The sequence below is a fragment of the Trachinotus anak genome, unplaced genomic scaffold (assembly GCF_046630095.1).
Source record: "Trachinotus anak isolate AG129_WGS33_773 ecotype Australia unplaced genomic scaffold, CSIRO_AGI_Tana_v1 ptg000007l, whole genome shotgun sequence".
In the NCBI taxonomy this organism is placed as follows: Eukaryota; Metazoa; Chordata; class Actinopteri; order Carangiformes; family Carangidae; genus Trachinotus; species Trachinotus anak.
In genome coordinates, this window is record NW_027273858.1 from 12,233,019 (window position 1) to 12,256,532 (window position 23,514).

General features: G+C 39.7%; 3 protein-coding genes across 4 annotated transcripts in view; 2 read left to right on the top strand and 1 right to left on the bottom strand.

The window, feature by feature from the left end:
• The first annotated feature begins 1,025 nt into the window (after positions 1 to 1,025).
• slc25a16 (solute carrier family 25 member 16) lies at positions 1,026 to 8,994 on the top strand. Its single transcript, XM_071480605.1, has 10 exons — positions 1,026 to 1,337; positions 2,284 to 2,409; positions 2,915 to 3,007; positions 3,096 to 3,229; positions 3,460 to 3,523; positions 3,943 to 4,064; positions 4,201 to 4,267; positions 4,386 to 4,548; positions 4,702 to 4,770; positions 5,890 to 8,994. Exons 2-10 carry the CDS (start codon positions 2,316 to 2,318, stop codon positions 6,044 to 6,046), a joined length of 963 nt encoding a protein of 320 aa, XP_071336706.1. The 5' UTR covers positions 1,026 to 1,337; positions 2,284 to 2,315; the 3' UTR covers positions 6,047 to 8,994.
• A 123-nt stretch (positions 8,995 to 9,117) lies between these two features.
• On the top strand, positions 9,118 to 15,796 carry alox5a (arachidonate 5-lipoxygenase a). The gene is made up of 14 exons (XM_071480604.1): positions 9,118 to 9,841; positions 10,782 to 10,980; positions 11,073 to 11,154; positions 11,245 to 11,367; positions 12,095 to 12,201; positions 12,373 to 12,545; positions 12,735 to 12,881; positions 12,985 to 13,188; positions 13,274 to 13,360; positions 13,474 to 13,652; positions 13,889 to 14,010; positions 14,430 to 14,530; positions 15,081 to 15,251; positions 15,403 to 15,796. Exons 1-14 carry the CDS (start codon positions 9,692 to 9,694, stop codon positions 15,580 to 15,582), a joined length of 2,025 nt encoding a protein of 674 aa, XP_071336705.1. The 5' UTR covers positions 9,118 to 9,691; the 3' UTR covers positions 15,583 to 15,796.
• Positions 15,797 to 16,013: 217 nt separating this feature from the next.
• The window catches only part of marchf8 (membrane-associated ring finger (C3HC4) 8), a 79,717-nt gene continuing 72,216 nt past the window's right edge, over positions 16,014 to 23,514 (bottom strand). The window contains exons 7-9 of one of the 2 annotated variants that reach the window (XM_071480608.1): positions 23,375 to 23,510; positions 21,453 to 21,467; positions 16,014 to 19,668 (exon numbers count right to left, since the gene is read on the bottom strand). In XM_071480608.1, coding sequence (XP_071336709.1) covers positions 19,364 to 19,668; positions 21,453 to 21,467; positions 23,375 to 23,510 — 456 coding nt within the window. In that variant the 3' untranslated portion in view covers positions 16,014 to 19,363. The remainder of the gene's footprint in view (positions 19,669 to 21,452; positions 21,468 to 23,374; positions 23,511 to 23,514) is intronic. The other variant, XM_071480607.1, reaches the window with a different exon arrangement.

Genomic DNA, 23,514 nt, shown 5'->3' on the forward strand with positions numbered 1-23,514 from the left:
TAGAAAACCTGGGATGGATCGCAGACGTCATTTGCCCTCAGTGCTCCCAGTGCAATGAGGACGCGGGAGTGTGCTGGAAAAGATTGCAATCAAAGATAATTCATATTTGATCGGAAGTAGTTCGTCTTTGATTGCATGTTAATGTATTTAAGATGAATATATATATATATATTTTATAACTTTTACCTTGTTCATATGAATTTATCTCGGTTCAAATTCACACAATAAGTCATATGATATTACAATGCTATACTGGATGATACGTTGTTATTATTTTTATCATTGTGACACAAAAATGGGACATCAGCAATCAAACATCCATTTCATTGTTTTTGAATAGTAAGGTATAGTATGAAAGCTTTATGAAAGGTATTAATTTAAGTTTTGTATATTAATATTTTCATTAATATACAAAAAGTCTGAATATACAAAGGTCATAAGATTAGACTAAGACACGCAATTTTCTTATTAGAATAGATATTAAAGTATAGAGAAGTGAAAAAGAAAAGAAAGAAAAGGAAAAAAAGACATTCTACATCAAATCTATTTAAATAACTTCCGGAGGACACTGAAAGAATACACACATTTAATATTTTTAATAAGTTCAGCATGATCAATGTGTTTCTAAATTCAATAATTCATTAAAAGTGCAATATTGGACTTAATAGATCAATAGGTTAGCATTCTATTGTATTTTTTAGATCTTGTTTTCCTTGTATAGGATAATATCTTTTATTTGTGATTCGCAAAATATTCATCTATTTTTCTCCAGAACACTTGTGAGTGGGCATTTACAAAATAAATGTTTTACTGTGTCTTCTTCCTGTTTACAAAAATCCTATTTGTCGATCATATTTAAAAAAAATCTTAAGATATAAGAGTTTGTTGGATATGTGAATATATTATAAAAAATACATTTTGTGTTACAATAATAATTCTTGCTGTTAAGTAATGTTTATCAAGTTTATTGATTTCAACGTGTAGTCCCCGCCCCCTTGGCTTACGTCATCTCGCGTCAGCAACATGCGACTGTTTTCCGCCTCCAGCCTTCAGTCATCTACGGGCGAAGGGCACAAATGTAGTTACATGAGTCTTGAATGTGCCTCAGATTCATTCATAACTTCAGTTCTTGTCAGTGTTTTTTTTTTTACGTGAAACAGTGAACGACGAACTCCTCTGTGCGGCACCACCCTGTGTTTATGGTAAAGCTACATGTTAACATCCAGAGGCGAGAGAAGCTGCAACTCAGCGAAGGAGAAGCCGATTTTTAGACCAGATTTCATCAGACCCAGCTCCCACTTTGCTCTTCTTGCTCGTCAGACAGTTTTCATTATCTTGTGAGTATCCCTTTTAAACAGACATTCAGGGATGTATGTTGTCTCCTGACTAAATCTACCTACTGATTGTACTGGAATGTAGCTAAGTATATTTACACAACTGCTGTACTTAAGTCCAAATTTGACATACTTGTACTTTGCTTGAGTATTTTCATTCCACACTACTGTATACTATACACCAGAGGGAAATATTGCACATCACCAGTTGCAGTTACTTTACCAATTAAGATTTTGCATACAAAACACATGCAGAGCTTTTACAATATAATGCACACTTGTATACTACACAACAGTATGTAAAATCAGAGCTGAAATAATTAGATGACTACTTCATCAGTTAAGAGAACATTTTCTGATTAATGGTAATTTTTCATGCACACATGCCAAACATTTCATGGTCCCAGCCTCTCAGCAGTGAGGATTTTGTGCTTTTCTTTTCTCAAATTACAGTGAACTGAATAATTTTGATGTTTGACCCAACAAGACATTAGAAGGTGTCACTTTGGCCCTTGCTAATTGTGACAGGCAATTTACAAGTTTTACAAACCAATCAAGTAATTAATCAAGAAAATAGTCATCAGGTTCTGAAAAATGTCTCTTGCAACACTGTATAAAATATATACTTTATATAATATTGATGAGGTGCAGCTACAACAGTAAATTGCCGCTTGTTCAGCGCATTTATCCGTGAGTAATAATGATAATAATCTAATGATATCACAGGGACTATTTTCTGTATTGAGTACTTTTACTTTACACATTAAGTACATTTTCCTGATTATATATTCATACTAACATTATAACTTAAGTAGCATTGTCAATTCAGGACTTTTACTTGTAGTGCTGTATTTTGAGACTGTGCTATTAGCACTTTTAGTTAAGGATCTGGATACATCCTCCACCACTGGAAGCTACTAACCTTAACAGTTTTTCCCACATTGTGCAGCCATGGATGTGGCAGATTCCTGAGCAGAAAGGATGACATCGGAGGCTGCGGTCTCCACACCTCCTGCAATAAGCAGCACCCCTGCCCAAAGGGACTACTACTGGCTTCGCTCCTTTGTAGCTGGAGGTATTATCTGACTCATCAGTTTGAAACTAGGACACAGGTTCAACCTCGATGTCTGCAGGACTGAATCCCTTTACCATTGCTTCCCTGTCTCCTGCTTTCTGTTGTCACCAAGAAATGGATGTCTGCACAGCCATCCTACTCACCGTGACCATATCGTAGAAATAGGTTCCTCCATGAAAACCTTCATAGCAGTTTTGTTTACAGAAAAATAAAGACAAAGTTTGTTTAACTGCAGTGCTTCAAACCACATGCAAGCCACGGGTATTTGCCAGCAAGAATATTACTTTTTATTAATGAATGCTTGGAGTTTAGACAATTGGTATATTACATTGTCTTTGTCATTTTAAAATTCTGCTTTTCCAGTGTCAGTCAACACTGGCTCAGTTTATAATGCGACAGCAGCACTTGACCTCATGTAATCTTACTTAAAAATGATGACAACGAGTTTTACGCCAGATATTGAACGATATATGTGTTAATGCTGTGTTTCTCTCTTTTCGTTTAGGTGTAGCAGGATGCTGTGCCAAGACTACGATCGCTCCTCTGGACAGAGTCAAGATTCTTCTTCAAGCCCAGAACCCCCATTACAAACATCTAGGTAAAACATCAGCCGGCAAACACAGAAAGCCAATAAGTTTTCACACATCTGTGCCACATGAGTGAAAACTTCTGATCTTTCTTTGCAGGAGTGTTCTCCACTCTCAGAGCTGTGCCAAAGAAAGAAGGCTTCCTTGGCTTGTACAAGGGTAATGGGGCAATGATGGTCAGGATCTTCCCTTATGGAGCTATCCAGTTCATGGCCTTTGACAATTACAAAAAGGTACAGAACATGCTTTATTGTGGAATAAGACTTTCAAAGGGCAAAGTTATAAAAACAGAGTGTTAGTAAAACTGACAATAGAGGTCGATTAAGGGAATATGATTTTATGTTGTTACTGTGTGTGTTTTGTGGTATTGTGACATTTTGCTACAGTTGAAGTGAAATACAGTGAATTTTTATTATTGGTAAACCTGTTAACCTTTGCTTCCTCCCTGCTGATCCTTTAACAGCTGCTAAGTAAACAGATTGGGATCTCTGGACACATCCACCGCCTCATGGCAGGATCTATGGCAGGTAATTTATCTTTCAAACTGATAACACTCGCTTTTCCATTCAGTGCCAGCTGGATATCATGTGCTGCACCAGCAACTTTTTCTTCTCATGTATGTCTTTTGATTGTTGGCTGAGCACACCTTGTTATTTGTTCCTCTTTGAATCATAGATGTTTACATTTGTCACCTCAGTGCAGACTTTCTCATAATATTACAAATAGTGCATCACAATGATGCAAGTAAGTGTCACACCTTGTTATTGTGTTACTAAATCTCAAAAAAAGTTACGTGTCCTTGCGTGAGCATAAAGAGATTGAGAGTACAGTAGACTTGGCAGCCAAAATGTGTGAGTGTTTAATCTCAGTAAATAACGATGAAGCATAACCATAGTTACAAATTGCATCTTTCTACTACTTTTGCTCTTATGCTGTTTGTTTTCAGGGATGACTGCAGTGATATGCACCTACCCTCTGGATGTGATCCGAGCCAGACTGGCCTTCCAGGTGAAAGGAGAGCATCGCTACACTGGAATTGCCAACGCCTTCCACACCATCTACCTTAAGGTGATCTGCAAGTGTTTAACATCTCAGACAAATATGACCATTGTAGCCTTTCATTAAAAGTGCATGAAAGTCAAATGCTCTGTATGACTTTCAATGCATGTTTGCCTGTAATGCCTGTTTTTCCTTTTTTGTATAGGAAGGGGGCGTATCAGGCTTCTACAGGGGACTTACCCCAACACTTATTGGAATGGCTCCTTATGCGGGTGACTATTTAGATTATTTTTGCATAGACTGATACCAGCCTTTAAGATCCAGTATCATTGTGAAGAGTGTTCCTTGTGTTGCTTGACTCTTTGTCTTCCATTCATTTTTATCCTCCAGGTTTCTCATTCTTCACCTATGGCACGCTGAAGAGCCTCGGCTTGAAACATTTCCCAGAGCTGCTGGGTCGCCCCTCTTCAGACAACCCTGAAGTCCTCGTTCTGAAACCCCACGTCAACCTGCTCTGTGGAGGGGTGGCCGGTGCCATCGCTCAGACAATATCGTAAGTGCTGTAGGCAGCCAGGCAGGGAACAAGCTTCAAGCGCGAGACTTGTGACAACGTGGCTGGTTAATTTGTGGTTTCAGGCTGGGATGTGTTATTGATTGCACTGACTTATTTGTGGTTGATGTGTCACATTGTGTATTTTATCACTAGGTACCCCTTGGATGTGGCTAGGAGAAGAATGCAGTTAGGAGCTGTGCTTCCTGACTCTGAGAAATGTGTGTAAGTAACACCTAAATTCCTAATCTGTGGTATCTACCACATACAACATCACAGCTGTCAGCGTGTGCAGTGAACTTCATAAACTAGTGATGAGACTAATTTTTGGCCATTAGATTTCCCAGTATCATTGAAGTGTATTGTTGTGATGTGTTTTGATTTGTCAGTGTTGCAGTGACATTGTAGTCTTATGGGTGAAATGAGAAATTAACGAGAACTAATTGTAAGGGTGCACTGAGGGTAATTATACAGATGAAAACAACTCGCATAGCACAGCGCTGATGAATTTCATCCTTTCATAAGTAACAGATGAAGTGCTCATGTGGCTAAAGAATCAATTGGTGGTCACGTCTGTTCTGAGGAAGTCATTAGTGCCTCTAACTGGGGAAGTTGTTTAAAAATGAACCTGTTTACAGCAGCTTCAGGCAAGTTGTTCTGCACTCTCTGCAATATTGGGTCCTTAATAAATATTGTTTGGGCCCTGTTTCTCTCTGTTGCTAGGGATCCAGGTTGGGTTTTTCTTTTTTTTTTTTTTTAAAGAACAAATCAGAAAAAGCACAAGGGGCTGTTTTGGACAGAAAATGGGGAGTTTCCACTTGAAAAAGTTGATTCCACATTTGGTTTTGTAAGCAGAGTTTGATGGACTGCATGCTTATAAGTGAAGAGAAAATTCCAGAGGTAGTTCAGCTGTTTACATTAGATAAAATGTTAAGGCCCGACACTATAAGAGGCAGAGTAGCAACTGAGCTGTAAAACTACAGCAACATACTGTTCATACCTGTACAAGTTCACAGTAAGCCAGTCCAAACATTGCTCATTGTTCTTGCATCATCTCCTTTCTCCTCATATTTAAGGTTTTTAAAGAATGCATACCTAGTTTTTTTGTTAACATGGCTGCTGTAATGTCAAGAATTAAAAAAATGTCCTGGTTTGTAGATGCAAGATTTAATACTTTATTTTCACCTCAACACGGTTAATAAGAAATTTACTTCAATGAGTTCATAATAAAAACAATCCTCAGGACATAACATAATCACCTCAGAGAAAAACATGTAAAAACTTTTTTGATGTGTTTTCTATTATTCTAAATGATGTATAATATCCTGTCCTGCACCTGAACAGATCACTGAGCAAGACCCTGAAGTACGTGTACACGCGGTACGGGATCAAGAAGGGACTGTACCGAGGCCTTTCTCTCAACTACATCCGCTGTGTCCCCTCCCAAGCTGTGGCCTTCACCACCTATGAGTTCATGAAGCAGGTCCTCCACCTGAACTAGCCGCTGTTTTTATAACTCCCAAGTCTGTACCTGGGCCTGTATGTTCTGAGTCATTAAAGCAGCTCCACCTCGATGCTTCCTTCAGCGAGTGATCCAGGACTCACTCGCTTTGTCTTAAACTCCTCAATGTGGGAATCGTCTTTTCCTTGGGTTCACTGAAGGCAGCAGGGAATCAGTTAATGCTAACAGAGGTAACTGGATATCAGACAGTAATTTACTCTATGCCTGTACTGTTTCATTCCCTCTTACGTCCTGCTTATGTGACTGGCCACTTCTTAAGTGATGATTTATTCAACCACACAACTTGTGGCTTTAATATGAACAAATCCCTCATCAGTGTCTCCATGGATACAGGTGGGCAGCAGCATCTTTGGTCTTGATCGGTTGGTTGGATTGCTCGGGGCAATGATGTGCTTTTAAAAAATGTTGTTGACAGCACAACAACAACCGTCTGATTGTGTAGCAGCCTTCTCATTCACACAGCACACAGAACTCCACACAGTCTCACTGGTCTCTTCCAGCTTACATTGATCAAATTAGCTTATTAACCATCATTATAAGCTCAGTGACATGCATTTATTTTAATAGTGTATCACCCCGAAGCACTTAAATTCTACAGCTACACATTTTCTTTATTTTTTTATCATGTCTTCTTTTTACCATTGTTGAAAGGTGGTTGAAACATAATCAGATGATTGGCAATGTTTTGTTTATTCAGGGCTTTGTGTGTCTTTAAGTTTGGGGTGCAGTAACCTTTGGAGATGATTCTGTTTGTATGTCTTTGCCTTTGTCTTCTACACAAATCTAAGGTTAATATAACATATTTCACCTGCAGGGTTTTCAGTTTAAGGCAACTTCACATTGTATTGCCAAACCTTGAATAGAGCAGTTACTGTATGTGTTTTCATTTGCTGAAATACCTTTGTTTTGTTTTTTTCTTTGATGATATTGAATATGTGTACATTGATGCTCAGCTGTAATCAGAAAGATATTTAGAGATGTTTAAGATGTCAGCCTTTTGACATGATTTGGATGTAGGTCTGACTTTGGCCAGAAGGAACTCAGGAGAAATTTGCACTTCATGACTGTAGCTTTTTCTTTGTGTATTTATTGATTTAGCGACTTGTTGCCACTGGGTGGCAGCATTGAATATAAATTGAATTGTTTACCATCGGCGCTGGATACAACACTCATACACATTTTATATATCTCTCATCAAATACGAGTCAGATTAGCTGCTTTATGATTTTTTTTCTGTTTCGCCTAACCAAAGTAAGTTGTCAGATAGTGAGTATAATGTATGCAGTGTTTTTAACCCAGTTCAGCCAAAATGCTGTTTGCAGGAAGGCCGAACATTAATCACTGACTGAAAGTGTTGTTTAATCATGCACCATCAACTCACCACCAGTGTTTGCGTGACGCCTCATCAGTTTGCTGTACAGGCATCCTCCCTTTTCAGCCTCCTACCTTCGTCTGCATTCAGTGTCTTACTTCATTAGAGTGATTGATTTGTTTTATTGGAGTTTCTTCACATGCTTCAGTTGCTCCCCCAGTTTTTAGATCTCTGAGAAATTACAAAGAGCAGGTGCCTCAGAACAGTGGTTTCTGACCTTTTTGGGCTGGGACCACCTTTAATTCCTCTCTTATGTCACAAAAAAAAGCAGGAACTAGAAAATCCAAAAACAAACACAAATTTGGGCAGCAGAACTCTATGTTTTTTTTTTCCTTCTTTTCTACCCAATTAAAAAGTAACTTAACACTTAATTCTCCACTTTTTTGAGTTAGTAAATTACATCTTCAGTCACTTCATTCCATGTAATTTTTCTTACAAAAACTAGATCCCAGTTTCCACTTTATTTCCATTTTCCAGTGTTCATTTGAACACAAGTTATTTTCCTTTTCCAGAGAATATCCAGTAATTCTGTCCATTTAGGTTGGGAACCACTGCCTTCAGTCACCTCCAGCAACTAGCAGCTCCTCACCCATCAACCAACACAAAACTTGTGATCTCAACAATCAACCTAACCAAACAATGAGAAAAGACATCAACCAGTAAAAAGAACTGTAGATGCGTTTTGACACAACTGGCACCATTGAAGATGACTGTGGACAGATATTGTCCTCACTGCATTGAAACCAAAATGTTCATTTCCACTTCCTGTGTTCAGCCTCGACGTGATTTCATCTAATAAATGGAAATTGCCGGGCTGCTCTGAACAGCTGGATGCCTTATGTGTGAAGCTGGTGTCGAACAAAAGTCTAAAAACCTCCAAACCTGTAATTCTCACAAATCACCTTGAAAATTGCGAGTAAATGAGAGACTGTTATGTAACTATTGATTTCCAAGCGTATGTAAGAATAAATGGACGGCAGTATCCGACTGGGCCCACCTGCCTGGGCTTAAGAGTATAATCATATACTCTCACTGGTGACAAGTGGCAGCTTCCATTTAGGAAAAAAATACAGTTTTAGTAGCAGTTCTGCTTTTTTATGTTCATCTACAATACTGCTGTTTCCACAAGCTTCCATCTACTGTTCTTTTGATTTCTCTGTCCCATCAAGGTCTCCTCTCAGATCAGCTGTGTTCCTGCTGCTCACTGCAACGGATAATTATATAAGACAAGGAATATTCAGATATTTATAGATGTAAATGTATGTACTATATCAGGCCCTGAACAATGAAAATGCCTCTTTTTATGTTTGTCAGTTTTATTTTCTCTTTGTACATGTTTAGTTTTGCCTGTCATGCTTTTTATAAGCAGAATTTCATTACGTGTCACCTTCATAAAAACAGTACCAAGCCTTGTACCTTTATTTTGTTGTGAATGTGAGTACTGATCTTTATCTGCACTGTCACACTGTTACATCCTTTTTTGTTTTTAAAGAAGGTGCACTGTCTGACTTGTTTTTTGTTTTTTCCAATCATTAAAGGGAGAAAAAAAAAAAAACAGTGAGGCAGAAATAAGTTAATTCCATTTCACACTTTGTGTTTCACACGTACACAGCCTTGTAAATGTTGTTCCAGTTTCATCGCTAAGACTACAGATGAACTCTATGATTTATTTGCATTTATTTCTGTATCCTGAAGTTGGAATACACTACCTGTTGTTGACCAATATCACCAACTCATTTGACTGGTAAATGTGATGTGTAAAAGATATGTACATTCACATGTTCTTTGATGCACCGCATCATCAGTTACAAACAGTTAATCCAAATTTAAATCCTCTGACAGCCTTATTATACATTCGTAAAACACCCTCCTGTTGTTTTCAGATAAAGGAAAAGTAATTTGTTATCAACTATCAACTGGAATAATATTAACTCCTCCTGTTCCCATGTTCATGCCTGTAGTCTGGACACACCTTGGAAGGACGGTAATTTTATATTGTGACCTCATTTACAGTCTAAGGGTGGGTTTCACTTGTATAACTGAGGAGTGAGAGCTTTTGTGTTCCTGTTCCTCCTCCTCCTGTCTGATTACAAATGTTCAGGCTGTTTGTTGGTGAAATACAGTTTTGAGCAACAAGGGGAAACTTGCCTTCACCATCAACTTGATGCGAACTTTTCATGGTTGGGAGTAGAAGTGCTCTCCTGCAGATTTCTTCATCCTGAGAGGGCATTTGAACATTTCTGGAGCCTGCCATGTCTTCTTACACAGTGACTATTGCCACAGGGAATCAGTGGTTCGCAGGGACAGATGACTATATCTACATTACACTGGTGGGCACGGAGCAATGCAGCGAGAGAACGCTGCTGGACAAACCTCTGTACAATGACTTTGAGAGGGGGGCGGTAAGTGATGTTACACTGCTGTCGAGCTTAACGTGCCAATTCTTTCCTCGGATGAATGATGAGCTTTGACACCTGCACACAAACACTGGGTGTGATGAAATTCTTTGCATGTTGATATAGAAGAGGAAGAAGTTACTACAGGGTTGTATGTCTCGTTAAACCTGTCATGAAATGAACAGTTTTTACTTCTGAGGGAAAACGAAATCTTCTAAAAAGTCAAATTTAACATTGGTCAAGTTATGTTTGTTGTTCTTGATAAAATATACAGTGTCCAGTGTTGTAGAAATTCTTTCCACAATGTTACTAAAACTTATTCTTGACTAATTAAACTGCTGCCATTAGTTTATTTTCCAGAGACATACTGTCACACCTTTTGTTTCAAATGACAAATATTGCCTAAAGATGATCGGGTATAAGTAAAGTAAATAAAGTTTATTTATAAAGCACCTTTCTAGATCAGATATCACGTCATGTTTTACAATAAAGTGAAAAAAAATGAATAAATAAAGACAATATATAAGTAATAAATAAAATAAGCAAAGGCAAGTCTGAACAAGTGGCTCTAAAACTTCTGTCAAAATAAAATCTAACATCTTCATAACATTCTTTATGGAGTATTTAAATTAAAGAGTTTTACCTGCTGTCCCATGCAAACCTGAAATTTCTGTAAAGATTACATTTCAATGTCAAAAGAATGATAAAAGGCGAAAGAAGCACAGCTCACTGATCCAAGTTTTATTACAACAAAATGTTTATTCAGGTCATATATAGTTTAGCTTCCAAAAACTTTCTCTGCATTGTACTTTCACTCCCCTGAAGTTCACACCTATTAACGTGACAGAACTTACTGGGGATAAAACTAATGTAACACAACCGTTTCAGTAAATGACACCATTTTTCCAGCACATACTTCTTAACTCAGCCGCAGAATAAATTACAGGTGGACTCCTATGACGTGAGAGTTGGGGAGGACCTGGGTGAGATTGTGCTGGTGAAGATCGAGAAGAAGAAATACTGGGTGTACGATGACTGGTACTGCAAGTACATCACAGTCAAGACCCCAGCTGGAGACTATGTGGAGTTCCCCTGCTTCCGCTGGCTGGTAGATGACAAGGAAGTGGTGCTGCGGGATGGACGAGGTAGTCATCAGTTCATTTGCACAGAGTCTGCAGCACAAAACCACAAACAAGCTCTGTTCTGTACCTCAACTTGTCTTTTATGTCTGTCATAGCATATCTGCCTCAGGATGATAAAACCAGCGTGGTCAAACAGCACAGACAAAAAGAGCTGGATTCGAGGAGAAAAACCTACAGGCAAGATCACTCGACACATGCACTGTGCCAGTTTACTCAGTATTGTTGGAGGCTGAGACCGCTCACTAATAACTCTGCTGTCCTTTATAGATGGAGGGAGTGGCAGCCAGGCTTTCCTATGAGCATAGATGCCAACAGACACAAGGATTTGCCCCGGGACATCCAGTTTGACAGTGAGAAAGGAGTGGACTTTGTCCTGAACTACTCTAAAGCGTATGTGCTCCCTCTTAACAGCCTGCTTCAGTAAAGCTTCAACAGGTTGACATAGCTGTGAAGGCCCCTCAGGACAGGGCACAGTTAGTCAGTGGAGCTGTGCACTTGAGGTCATCATGTTGCCATGATCAGATGTTGAGCTTCAGCATGAAAACACGTTTCTATTTTCTGCACCCAGGACTACCTGGAAAAAGAGAGGCATGAATGTTTGTTTATCACTAGGGACATTTGCATTGTGCTTCAATGCAGATGTGTGCGCTCCAAACTTAGACACAATAATGCAAAACAGGACCGAAACGCAACAGTGGACATCATGCAGGAGTTCTTGCAAAAATGACGAACCTCTGAAAATGATCTATGATGATGTTTGATTTGTGAACTGAGGAAGTGGCTGAGATGGAAAAGGAGTCCAGCGATTTGCTATATTGGGCCTCAAATGCGTCCAAATTGCTGCATCTTTGCAGATGGAAATTGTTGAAATAAATTTGCATTTAATGCTGCTTCTTGCTGCAAAAATGACCATAAATAAATATAGAGTAAGACGTGTAATTTTCCTTCCCAGAATGCATTTTAATCACATAGTTTGACATATTACAGGAAAATGCTTCTGATTTCAGATACTTGGACCTAATTTGATGTGACTATGGTGACAAATATTATAACAATGATGCTTATAAGAATGATGGGTATTATGATGATGATGATGATGATGACCCTAAATTTCCAGAATAGAGAACCTGTTTGTGAACCAGTTCATGCACATGTTCCAGTCCTCCTGGAGTGACTTTGCAGACTTTGAGAAGATCTTTGTGAGGATCAAAAACACAATCTCAGGTATTACATTATATCATATCATATCATATCATATCATATCATGTCATGTCATGTCATGTCATGTCATGTCATGTCATGTCATATCATATCATATCATATCATATCATATCATATCATATCATATCATATCTTGTTATATTATATTTTATCATATTTTATTGTATTACACAGAGTATGTGATGCAACACTGGAAGGAGGACTTCATGTTTGGATATCAGTTTCTAAATGGCTGCAACCCTGTAGTGATCCAAAAATGCACCAAACTTCCTGACAAGTTTCCTGTCACTCATGAGATGGTTTCTGTCAGCCTGGAGAGGGAGCTGACTCTGGAGGAGGAAATAGAGGTAGACATAGTTTTGTCTGTCTCTGTGAATCTATTCGAATTTTCCATTTCCAAAAGAAAAACATTAGCGGTCAGCTTTAATTCGCCAAGGATAGTTACTGAAGGTGCCTGTGGTGCCATCTTTAAAACAGTTATGTCTCTCTTCAATTCTCCCACTCATGCACAGTGTAAAGTAATGTTCTGGCTCCAGGCAGGTAACATCTACATTGTAGACTACGAGGTGCTAGAAGGCATCAGTGCTAACTGCACAGACCCATGCACGCTGCAGTACCTGGCAGCTCCCATTTGTCTGCTCTACAAGAACGCTCAGAACAAGATCCTGCCCATCGCCATACAGGTACTGTGATAATGAGCAACAGCGGATATTATTTTATGAGTGAAATGTTTCCTTTCCAGTTGACACTTCATCAGTTTTCTCCCTCGTCCTCTGTCTTTTACAGCTTGGGCAGACTCCAGGTGAAAACACCCCGATCTTCCTGCCCACTGATGGTAAGTATGACTGGCTGCTGGCTAAGATCTGGGTCCGCTCGGCTGATTTCCAGCACCACCAGACCATCACACACCTGCTCAGGACACATCTGATGACAGAGGTTTTTGCAGTAGCCATGTACAGGCAGCTCCCTGCTGTTCACCCTGTGTATAAGGTAAAACTCTAACTGATTAATTGGTAAATTGATTAGTTGATTGATTAATTATCTCACTGGATGATGCAACTTCTCCTTCTCTCAGCTGCTCATCCCACACATTCGTTTCACCATCGCCATCAACACCAAGGCCAGAGAGCAGCTCATCTGTGAGTGTGGCATCTTTGACAAGGTGAGTTCGTGGATGGAGAGAAGGGGAGAGAAGAGGTGATTTTACTGCTTCCGTTCAAAATTAGCCGTAGGGATAAAATGCGATGATGCTGCTTCCTCTCCATCCTCATCAAGGCAAACGCAACAGGTGGAGGTGGTCATGTCCAGCTGGTGCAGAAGGCCATGAAGTCTCTGACCTTCAGGTCTCTGTGCTTCCCTGATATGATCAAGTCCCGTGGCGTGGAGAGCCAGGAGGAGCTTCCCACCTACTTCTACAGAGATGACGGCTACAGGGTATGGGAGGCCACCAAGAGGTGAGGGACAATTGTTTCTGGAGTTTGTGTAGACAGCACGGAGGAAGAGCTCGCATGTTTGAGGGAGAGGAAACAGTTGAGACAAAACATAAACAGTGAAAAACCATGGGGACATTTCAACACGTGTGTGTGTGTGTGTGAGAGAGAGAGTGAGTCAGAGAATTTCAAAGGAATTGAAGTTCCAGAATTTTTTACTTTCTCTATTTGTGACTGCAGTTCTATTTTCTTTCTGGCAGTTTCGTGTCTGATGTGGTGAATATTTATTACACCAGCGATGAGAGGCTGCAGGGAGACGAGGAAATCCAGGCCTTCGTTAAAGACGTGTGCAGCTTTGGGATGCAGGACTTCGATGACTGTGGTGGGTACACGTTACCGACCTTCCTTTTTGTATAATTTTTCCTTTAACATTTCAACAACAATCAAAATGCAACAGCCAACCAATGCGTAAAGTTTCTTTTTTCATAGAGAAAGGAGGCTCGCTCCTCTTCAATATTTTATTAGTCTAGGATTTTCTGGAGAAGACAGGTAGGACAGTGAACAGGCAGCATTACAAATTCAAATCTGTTCTGTCATAGACGAATGGTTTGAGGGTGAAGACAGGAGTCTGATGGTGTCACTGAGCTCCACTGTTGTAATACCCTTCCTGCATTTCACCATTACCTGAGTATATGCTGCAAGGCGCTTTTACACAGGAACCCTTGCCAAATAAGACAAGTGTGATTTTGTAATAATTTAAAATCAGCATGTTAACTCAATCTGCCCATAATCTGTGCACAGGGTTTCCCAAGTCCTTGAAATCATGTGAGGAGCTGACAGAGTATCTGACCATCATTGTGTTCACTGCGTCAGCGCAGCACGCAGCTGTCAACTTCGGACAGGTGAGAAAGATCATCTGGAATCATTCAATATTTTTATTTTATGAGACTGGTTAAAAGTTTTTTTTTTAAAGTATAAAAATGACAAATTACATGCATTATGCATATATGTGTGTGTATGTGTGTGTGTGTGCTCTGTTGCATACTGTGGTGGAGGAAGTACTCATCCTTGACTTAAGTGTCACAATAACAGACTAAAAATACTAAGTCCTTTGTTAAAATTAAGCGAAAGCACAGAAGTATTATCAGAAAAATAAAATCTCAAAAGTAACAGCATGGTTTCTGTAGAAAAATGGGGCTGTGACTATTACATATGACATGATTAGATTCTAAATATTGATGCATCAATGTGTAAGCAGCATTTTACTTTTGTTGCTGGGTAAGAAACCAAATGAGAACTGTTTACAAGACAAATGATCTTTTATGCTGCACCGTATTTCCTAAGTTTATATGGTTTTCATGTAGAATCTTAATCTGTAAAGCAACTACAGCTGTAACAGATACAGTACTTGAGTAAATGTACTGCATGCACACATGTGTGTACATTGTGCAGTATGACTGGTGTTCCTGGATCCCCAACGCTCCATCGACCATGAGGAGGCCCCCGCCCACAAAGAAAGGCGTGACAGATGTGAATTTGATCATCGAGAGCCTCCCTGACCGCGGACGCTCCAGCTGGCACCTGGGGGCCGTCTGGGCCCTCAGCCAGTACCAGGAGAACGAGGTACAGAAAGGTCACACACAGACACACAGCTCATCACAGACTGGGTTGTTTTTGAGGACCGGCCAAAACAATCATGAGTTTGAAGCTTCCTTCTGCTTCAACACGTACTTTTTTTCCCTTGCAGTGACCTGTCTCCTCTCTCTCCCTGCAGCTGTACCTGGGCATGTATCCTGATGAGCACTTCATAGAGAAGCCAGTGAAGGCGGCCATGGAGAAGTTCAGAAAGCAGCTGGCAGCAATAACCAGCTCCATCAAGAGCAGGAACGAGGGAAAGAAGCTGCCATACTACAACATGTCCCCTGACAAAATCCCAAACAGTGTCGCCGTGTGAGGAATAAAACACATTATCATGTCTCTTCTTCTGGTTCTGCTGATGTTACTGAGCTGTCCAAATATGCAGTTTGAAAACTCTTTGTCACCAGAGTGTGTGATTTTGACAAAAGTGTAGATTTAACCACAGTTCCAAATAGTTTTTTGTCATTTATTTGGGTGAAAAGTGGATAAAATGTTATTGCATGGAGGTGCCAATTAAAATGTGTTCCATAGCTGCTGTGTGTCATTTCTGCCTGCTCCTTTTTCAGGAGTGCAAAACAGAGGATGTCACCCACCACGGAAAATGAACGTTAAATTGCTCTACATCTGATCATACTGATGCAACATTAACCTTTTTACCATTTTTACATTTTGCAACAGTGTCACTCTCTTCTTAAATCCTGTTACCTTTACATTTACATCCAGAACACATGAAAACAACACAAAGCATTAAAAGTAACTTAATTTTTATTTGGTTGTTCTTTTAAACTCTACATACTTTGTTCAAACATGGGAAATTAAACTGAAAACACATCAATATTTTTTTTTAAAAACATAAGTACTTTTACCAAATTCTTTACAGTTACTATTCCAAAGTAAATTCACAGACAAACTTGTGGAATGATATCATAAGACAGGGGAACAGTCATATATGTTCAAGTCCAGTCAGTAGTAAACAAATGTAGCTTTATGCAAGTTACACTATTCCCAGACATGATAAAATGGAAGAGACGGGGTAAAGACAGAAAGATCTAGACTTAAAGGCTGAGAAAGCACCTTTCCTTCTCAGTCAATATCCTGCTCAGTAGGACTGAGGTCAAATCAAGGAATCAGTTTATGGTGATAGAGACACTAAGAAATAAAGTGAGAAAGAAAAAGCTGCTCTCAGAAACATGCCTGCTTGTAAAAGCGTCCTAAAGTGGCTTCAATCTTCATCAGGTTCAACATCTACATCAAAACTTCTGTCTCAGACTTCATGAAAGGAGCCAGCTCCTACAAGTAGAAAAAAAAAGCACAATCCACCATCCAGCTTTAATGCTCCATTACAAGGAAACTGAATGTCTAAATATTCTGTTGTTCTCATGTGAAAAACATGTAACATTCAAATGCAATGCTGTGATTAAATGTCTATATTCTGCATATTTAAAACAAAATTCAGCAAGCAATTTAAAAAGCAAGAAGGAAAAGCCAATACTCACATTAAGCTTTTTACAACACTAATATCTAAATGACAAACTAAAGTGCAAAACAGAGAGTGGAAGTGATTTTTCTGGTATTTATGCCTGGGAAAAAAACCTAAGTGTAAGTTGCATAAAATTACTAATGAAAGGGGTTTTTAAATGAACTAATTGTACTCTGTTTTCTTTTAAAAATAAATACAACACAAATTTTTTTTATACCCAGAGGACACTCTGGACATTAAACACCGGTACATAACTATAGAATAGAATAACAACAAAAGGGTAATTGCACTTTTTATCTGTCTAATTGCACTGAGCCTCATGGGTTTTGAAGTTTTAGAGAAGCTTCTCATAACTAGGTCTTAATCCAACTTGACACACAACAACTCCCTTGGCTCGTATTATGTATTAAAATTGTATTAGACTCTCAAGTCACCATGGGGCATATACACAAGTAACACAAGTACGTTATGCACTGTTGCAAAAAACAAAGCGCTGATTTCATTTATTGCTGCTGCTGAGCAGTAACTGTCATGTAGTATGTATGTAGTTGGACCATCGTTGTTCACAGACAGTACACTAGTATCAAAGACAGAGTTTAAAAATGTGTGTGCTGGAATGGCTGTGAGGCTCAACATGAGCCCGGCATCGCTGTGCTCCCACATACACAAAAGCACTTACAATGACTGTAAGCCCCAAAATACATCACCCCTAGAAATCAGCTCCTGCCTACCTCAGGCTGCAACTTCGGCTTCACACCAGCAGGTGGCGCTCCAGTCAGCTCATCAGTGAGTGGCGAGCTGACTGTGTATCTGTCACAGGTAGCAAAGCATATGGATGTATTGCATTGTTTTTATTGCAAAAATAAATGATCTGTTTGTTGATGAATGTAATGACCTACAGCGAAAATGTTACACTGTGCAGTGACAGTGTTTAAGCTGTGCTTCACTGTGCTTCTGTTGAGAAATGAAAAAAAAAAGAAAAGGTGCAGGAACAACTTGTGTCTTTTAAACCACATAAGGCCAGATGTTTGAAAAACACTCAATCAAGTGAGCGGGGACACGCTGGCTGTCTTGTGATTAATACTAAAATAGACATCCTCCACCATGTGGGAGACTCCAGCAAGAAGAAACAAGACACTTTCACTCATCATGAGATTTCTGCTCATCTGAAATGCCGGTAATGATCTTAAATGTCATGTTAAAACATCACATCTGGCACCTTATCCTCTGTGCTGAAGTGTGTTAACATAACTGTAGAGATGGATTATAAAATGTACCTAAAGCTTATCTGCTCGTGTTTTAATCCAAGCTATCAATGGGATCAATTAATGCACCGCCTGCACAGCGGGAGTGACAAGAGGACAGACTGAAAATAGGCAGCTGCAGATTTCCCAAGGCATATCCCATGACTAAGCAAACAAATCAACATATTAAAAACTGCACATATCACACTGTAAATACTGTGTCATTCGCATGATAGAAAAACACGAGCGACTTTGTTTATGCCCAAAGGCTCTTGTTATGGACATGGAAATCATCTTGCAATTTCCTGTGACCAGTAAAAAATGTTGTTGTTTTTTTTTTTTAATATTTTATTTATTTTTTAATCATTTTTTAAAAAGTTTACATTCTCAAAGCCTTCAGAAAGTTCATGTTGGGGTAAAGAAGTCATGTGGCTGGATTTTCCACTATCCGCATTAGAGCTATGAGTCTGACATTTCATAGTCAAAACCCATCAATCAAATGTTTCTTTCAGCACGATTTCATTTTTTAACCCCAGTTCCTTTTTTGTCATCCATGGGAGGGTTTATATATATGTATATATGTGTATGAAGAAATGCAATGTCAAATAAAACAGGAAACAACATTTCCGAGTTTGTTTGAGTGTGCTTTCCCCCATGTACAACATAATTCATATTAGAGAAAAAAAAGAGAAGAGCTAGAGAAAGGGAACTAAAAAACAAAAGTGCTTCAATGCATGTCCAGATCAAGGTCTGGTCGGACCCAGACCTGCGCGGACTTGACAGACCATAGCAACAGAGATGGCAGTGGCTGGAATGTTCCAGAGATCCGATGCGCGGCGCTACATACTGATCCACAGAGGGTTAGCCCAAGACTCACAGGAGGTAAAAACGAACAAATCTAACAAACCCACAAGCAAACAAACCACGCATCAGAGACGTGTAAACCTCCAGAGCTGTTTATGAGTCCATTTGTCTCAGTCCTGCTCTCCCAGAGGTGTACATACAAGAGTGTGTGTGTATGTGTGTGTGTTTGTGCAGACTGGTATGCTCCAGGCTTCAGACATTTACAGAAGTCAGTAAAAACAGTTCAGTCCCGGGAAAGGGTGCAGGTGGATGGAGGAATAAAGTCTGACAGGAGGGGAGTGGATAGAGGACGTTAGTTGTGGTCTATCCGTCTCTGTGGATGGAGTTTGGGGAACATAAAATGACCAGAAGAGGACAGTGCGTTAGTCTGTGATCACAAGAAGGGGAGCGTCTGGGCGTCATTGTGGGCCCGTGTGTGTGTGTTTGTGTGTGTGTGTGTGTGTATGTGTGATTGTGTATGTGTGTGTATGTGTAGTATGAGTAGGACCACCAATTGATGGACTAAGTGGTCAGACATGGAGCACCTCCATACTGTAGTCCTCTGTCTCTGTGTACTGGGAGGAGTTTGTGTCCGACTGGGTGGGGGCCAGAGCCTCCTTGTTCTCGAGACTCGGCTCCAGGAGAGGTGGCTTCTCCAGCGCCAGCTTTTTACACGTGTCTGGCCGGTTCTGGACGTATATGACCCGGTTGTACGCCTTGAGTCTCCTCCATAGATGAATGTAGACTTTGCACTGGACGTACATGAACACCAGTCCACCTGTGAAGCCAATGGCCACTACCACCAGCTTGGTCCAGAAAGGCCATTCCAGGATCCCTGAGACACAGAAAAAATGACACAAAAGAAACATTTGCATGAGTCAAACAAGGACTAGAGTGTGAAAAAGAAATGCAGTTCAGGAGGCCACAAAAGAAGCATGAAAACAGGAGGGAAAAGAATGGTTCAATAAGCTGCTGCAAGTTTAACATGTACTTCAGTCAATCATTCAACAGGTCAATCCTGAACTACAATGTGATTTAACAAGGAAGGTATGCAGTTGGAGAAACTATCATACAATGCAGTATACATGTTGAATGGAAGACAAATGGACAGGAAAGCATTTTAATGTGCTGTATATTTTCAGAGAAGCAGGCTAATGTTCAAGGACCACACTGATGTTTTTGCAAAGCATGTACTATATATTTTACATTGCTGCAGACTCTTTTCCCTTTAGCATACTACACTCTCTATCATATCTAATTGTATTTTTCCTTAAAATCTGTAAAGTATTTATTTTGGTCAAAATCATGTTATTATTGTGTGGCCCCTGCGACCCGGTTCGGATAGGCGGTATAGAAAATGGATGGATGGAATTATCTAACATAAGCAGGTTTTAAGTGTTGATTTTCATACTGTGGTGACCTGACTAGAAACAAATGGGGGCAGCCTGGTGGCCTAGGGCCTCAGGCGCAGACTATGAACTGCAACTTTCCTGGTTCATGCCCAGCCAGGGACCTTTGTTGCATGTTATTCCTCTCTCGTTCTCTCCTCTCACTTCCTGTCATCTCTCCAATGTCACTGTCAAATTAAGGCACAAAATGCCCCAGAAAGAATAATATAAAACAAAAAGAAACAAACTGTTTGAAAAGTGGGAATAACAACACTAAAATAAACTGAAACACCACGGAAGGCATTACAAAATGATTTGGAGTTAATTTGCTTAACTGTGCAAAAACATTTATGTGGTCCTTGAGGCAGTTGCAGCATTTCTGCAAATTGGTAACCCCTGAAATATGAGGCTCCAAGCAAGGAGTAAGGAAACTGCAATTTGGGGAAGTGCAAATATTTGAAACAAGCCGCGACATCATCCAAAACAAAAAAATAAGAGGCAGAAAAGGGAACGAAAAAAAAAAATGTCTGTCTTGTTTGAAAATACACAGCTGACCTGCAACCCATCAGTCTTTTCATGTGGGCTATTATATGTCAGCAAGTTCGATTTATGGACGGAAGCAAAGGTTTAGTTACTAAATCCTACTTTGATGATAAATGTATGGAATGAAATGCAAAAATGCCTCATATTATGGGAGGAACCAATTCAAACAAAGCAAACATCATCATCTTAGTGTATCTATACTTAAATGTAGGACAGCAATGCTTTCTATACTGTGTCAGTCTATTGACTGTAACTAAATTCACTTGAAGATCAATACATGAGGTGATTCTTTATGCTGCCTTTCTTTATGAATTGGTTCTCAGGGATACAGGCACTGCTTATTTTAAAAGGCAGGCAGCTGAACCAGTGCACCTGTTTCCTCTTATGAGCTGAATATGTCAGTGAGGTTGGTTCTCATCAAGCTGCTAAGTATAACACAGAAAAAAATAATTTATGGTCTGTTCCTCAACTGTGTGTCTGTCTGTGTTCATTATGTTGGAACATTCAGTGAGGTGGTGAGACTATAACCAGCCTGGTGAAGAAGAATTATTTCCATCATGAAATCAAGGCAAAAAAGGGAAGGAAAGGGTTGTAAAATGCAGTAGGAAAAAAACTGGATACAGCTGACAGAAAGGCTCACAGGGAAAACACAAATTGAAAGTCAAAAGGTCAAACTTGAAATGTTTACCTGGGATTTTTCCGGCTGCATGAGTAAAGAGAGTGTAAGTATCATGTATTACCAAGGACAGCCAGAAATTTAAAGTGAAGTTAAATATTACAGTCGCACACTTTAGGATGGAATTCATCATGCAATCACATTAAACACATTAAATCTGCTTCACAAAATCACAGTAGACAATAAAATACATTTCAAGGTGTATTATAGCTAATCTGTTGTAATCTGCAAACAAAGTGAGAGAAAACACAACTGTGGTTCTGTGTGACTTGGCAGAGGACAGCCAGTACTGGTGAGGAACTATTTGGCATCACCATGGTGATTGAACCTGACAGGCCTCAGGGACTTGAACAAGTGTGAATCATCAGGTTGGGCTAAACAGGCACAGCCTGCTCTTCCATCTGCACACTGTCTCAGAAGCACCAAACATGCCAGAGAGGAATGAGTGGCAGCAGATGACATGCCACCGGATGTTACAAAAGCTGCCTTCTCCATTTTTAGCCCTGATGGCGAGAGCAAAGCGCTCTGAGGATGGTGCGTCAGTCTTTCCATAACTTGCTGCTTCGACCCCTTTGGTTATGATGGGTGTAGGGAGCAGCACGGGCTCTAGGGACAAATAAAGGGGTCTTCACACCCCTAGTCTTGTTGTTTTACTCTTATTCCGATGTTTTAACAGATCCCAATACCCTGCTGAGTGCTTTCTGGACTATTGCCTGTAGCTTTTACAGCCCACGGTCGGCAGCATGTTCCAGGTTGGCACATCCATATAATTTTGCAAAAAATTGGTGACAAAATCTGAAAGCTTATTATGGGCCAAAATAGCCTTCTTGTCATTTTGGGAAATACGCTTAAGACCCCAGAAAGTGACTGAGCCCTGCCAGGAAATAGTGTGGCACATTACCCCTGGTAAAACCACACTGTTTTTACACTTTGGTTTTAGATATAATGTGTTTATTAGTCAGCTTTAGTGGTGTTAGCAGGCTAATTTGAATACATTTGAACAGAGGCAGTAGTCTAACTAGCTGTTTCTTTTGTGCCAAAGCTAAGCTAAACGGCTGCGGGCTTCATATTTAGTATGAAGCAGAAGCGGTGCCAATTTTCATCTAACTCTCAGAAAGAAAGCAATTTGCTTCTCAGAAATAAAATGTTAAGATCATTGTTTGTTTAGACACTCACCTTTTATGTAACAAACCTACTAACTCCTGCTGTCACATGGCTACCAGACCTTGCGCTCTTTTTTCTGTGACACATGTAAGTGCCAATAACCCATGCACACACGTACACATTCATAAAAACAAACAGTTTGTCCTTGTGAGGACTGTTTGTTGACTACATTCTTTCCTTTAACAATAAGACTAACCATGAACTGACTGCCATTTTAATTCACAGCACACACACACACGAAACCTGACCACAACTCCATTTAAGTAAGAATTAACCCAAGTCACTTCACTTTGCAATAATAACCTCTCTGAGAATTGAATCTAAAACTGGATCTAAGACTGATAAGAGCACATATCTGTTTTTTTTTTTTTATCCCTTTTCTTCTTTTCTTTTATCTCCTAATTTTCTCTTTTATGGAGGACAGTTCTAAAATCAAATTGAACTGAATAGAACTGAAACTCACAGACAAAACTCTTCTACACATTTGTTCGTTCTCAGCCATGACTTTGATGCCCACTGAGCTTCTGCATGTGAATAACGCCCCCACATGTATTCCAATCAGAGAGAACATTTCACACTGTTCACACTCGCTACTCATGGCACTGAAATAACACTACAGTGATGCAGATTTGTCGTTAAATACTGTGCATGAATGACTTGGAGACGATGGTGGATTGTGGATGAATGGATGAACATAAAACTACATCTAACACCAGACAATGTTCTTATGTTAATTCTGTGTATGTTTGTGTGTCTGAGTGTGTGCTGACCGTGTCTGATTTCATCTGCTGTTCTGTCAATGAGAACGTAGAGCGACCACACCACACAGGTGATGGCGATAACATGGAAGGTGACCGAACACATGATCTTCCTTCTCTCGCTCGCTGTCATCTGTAGCTTCTCCCACTGT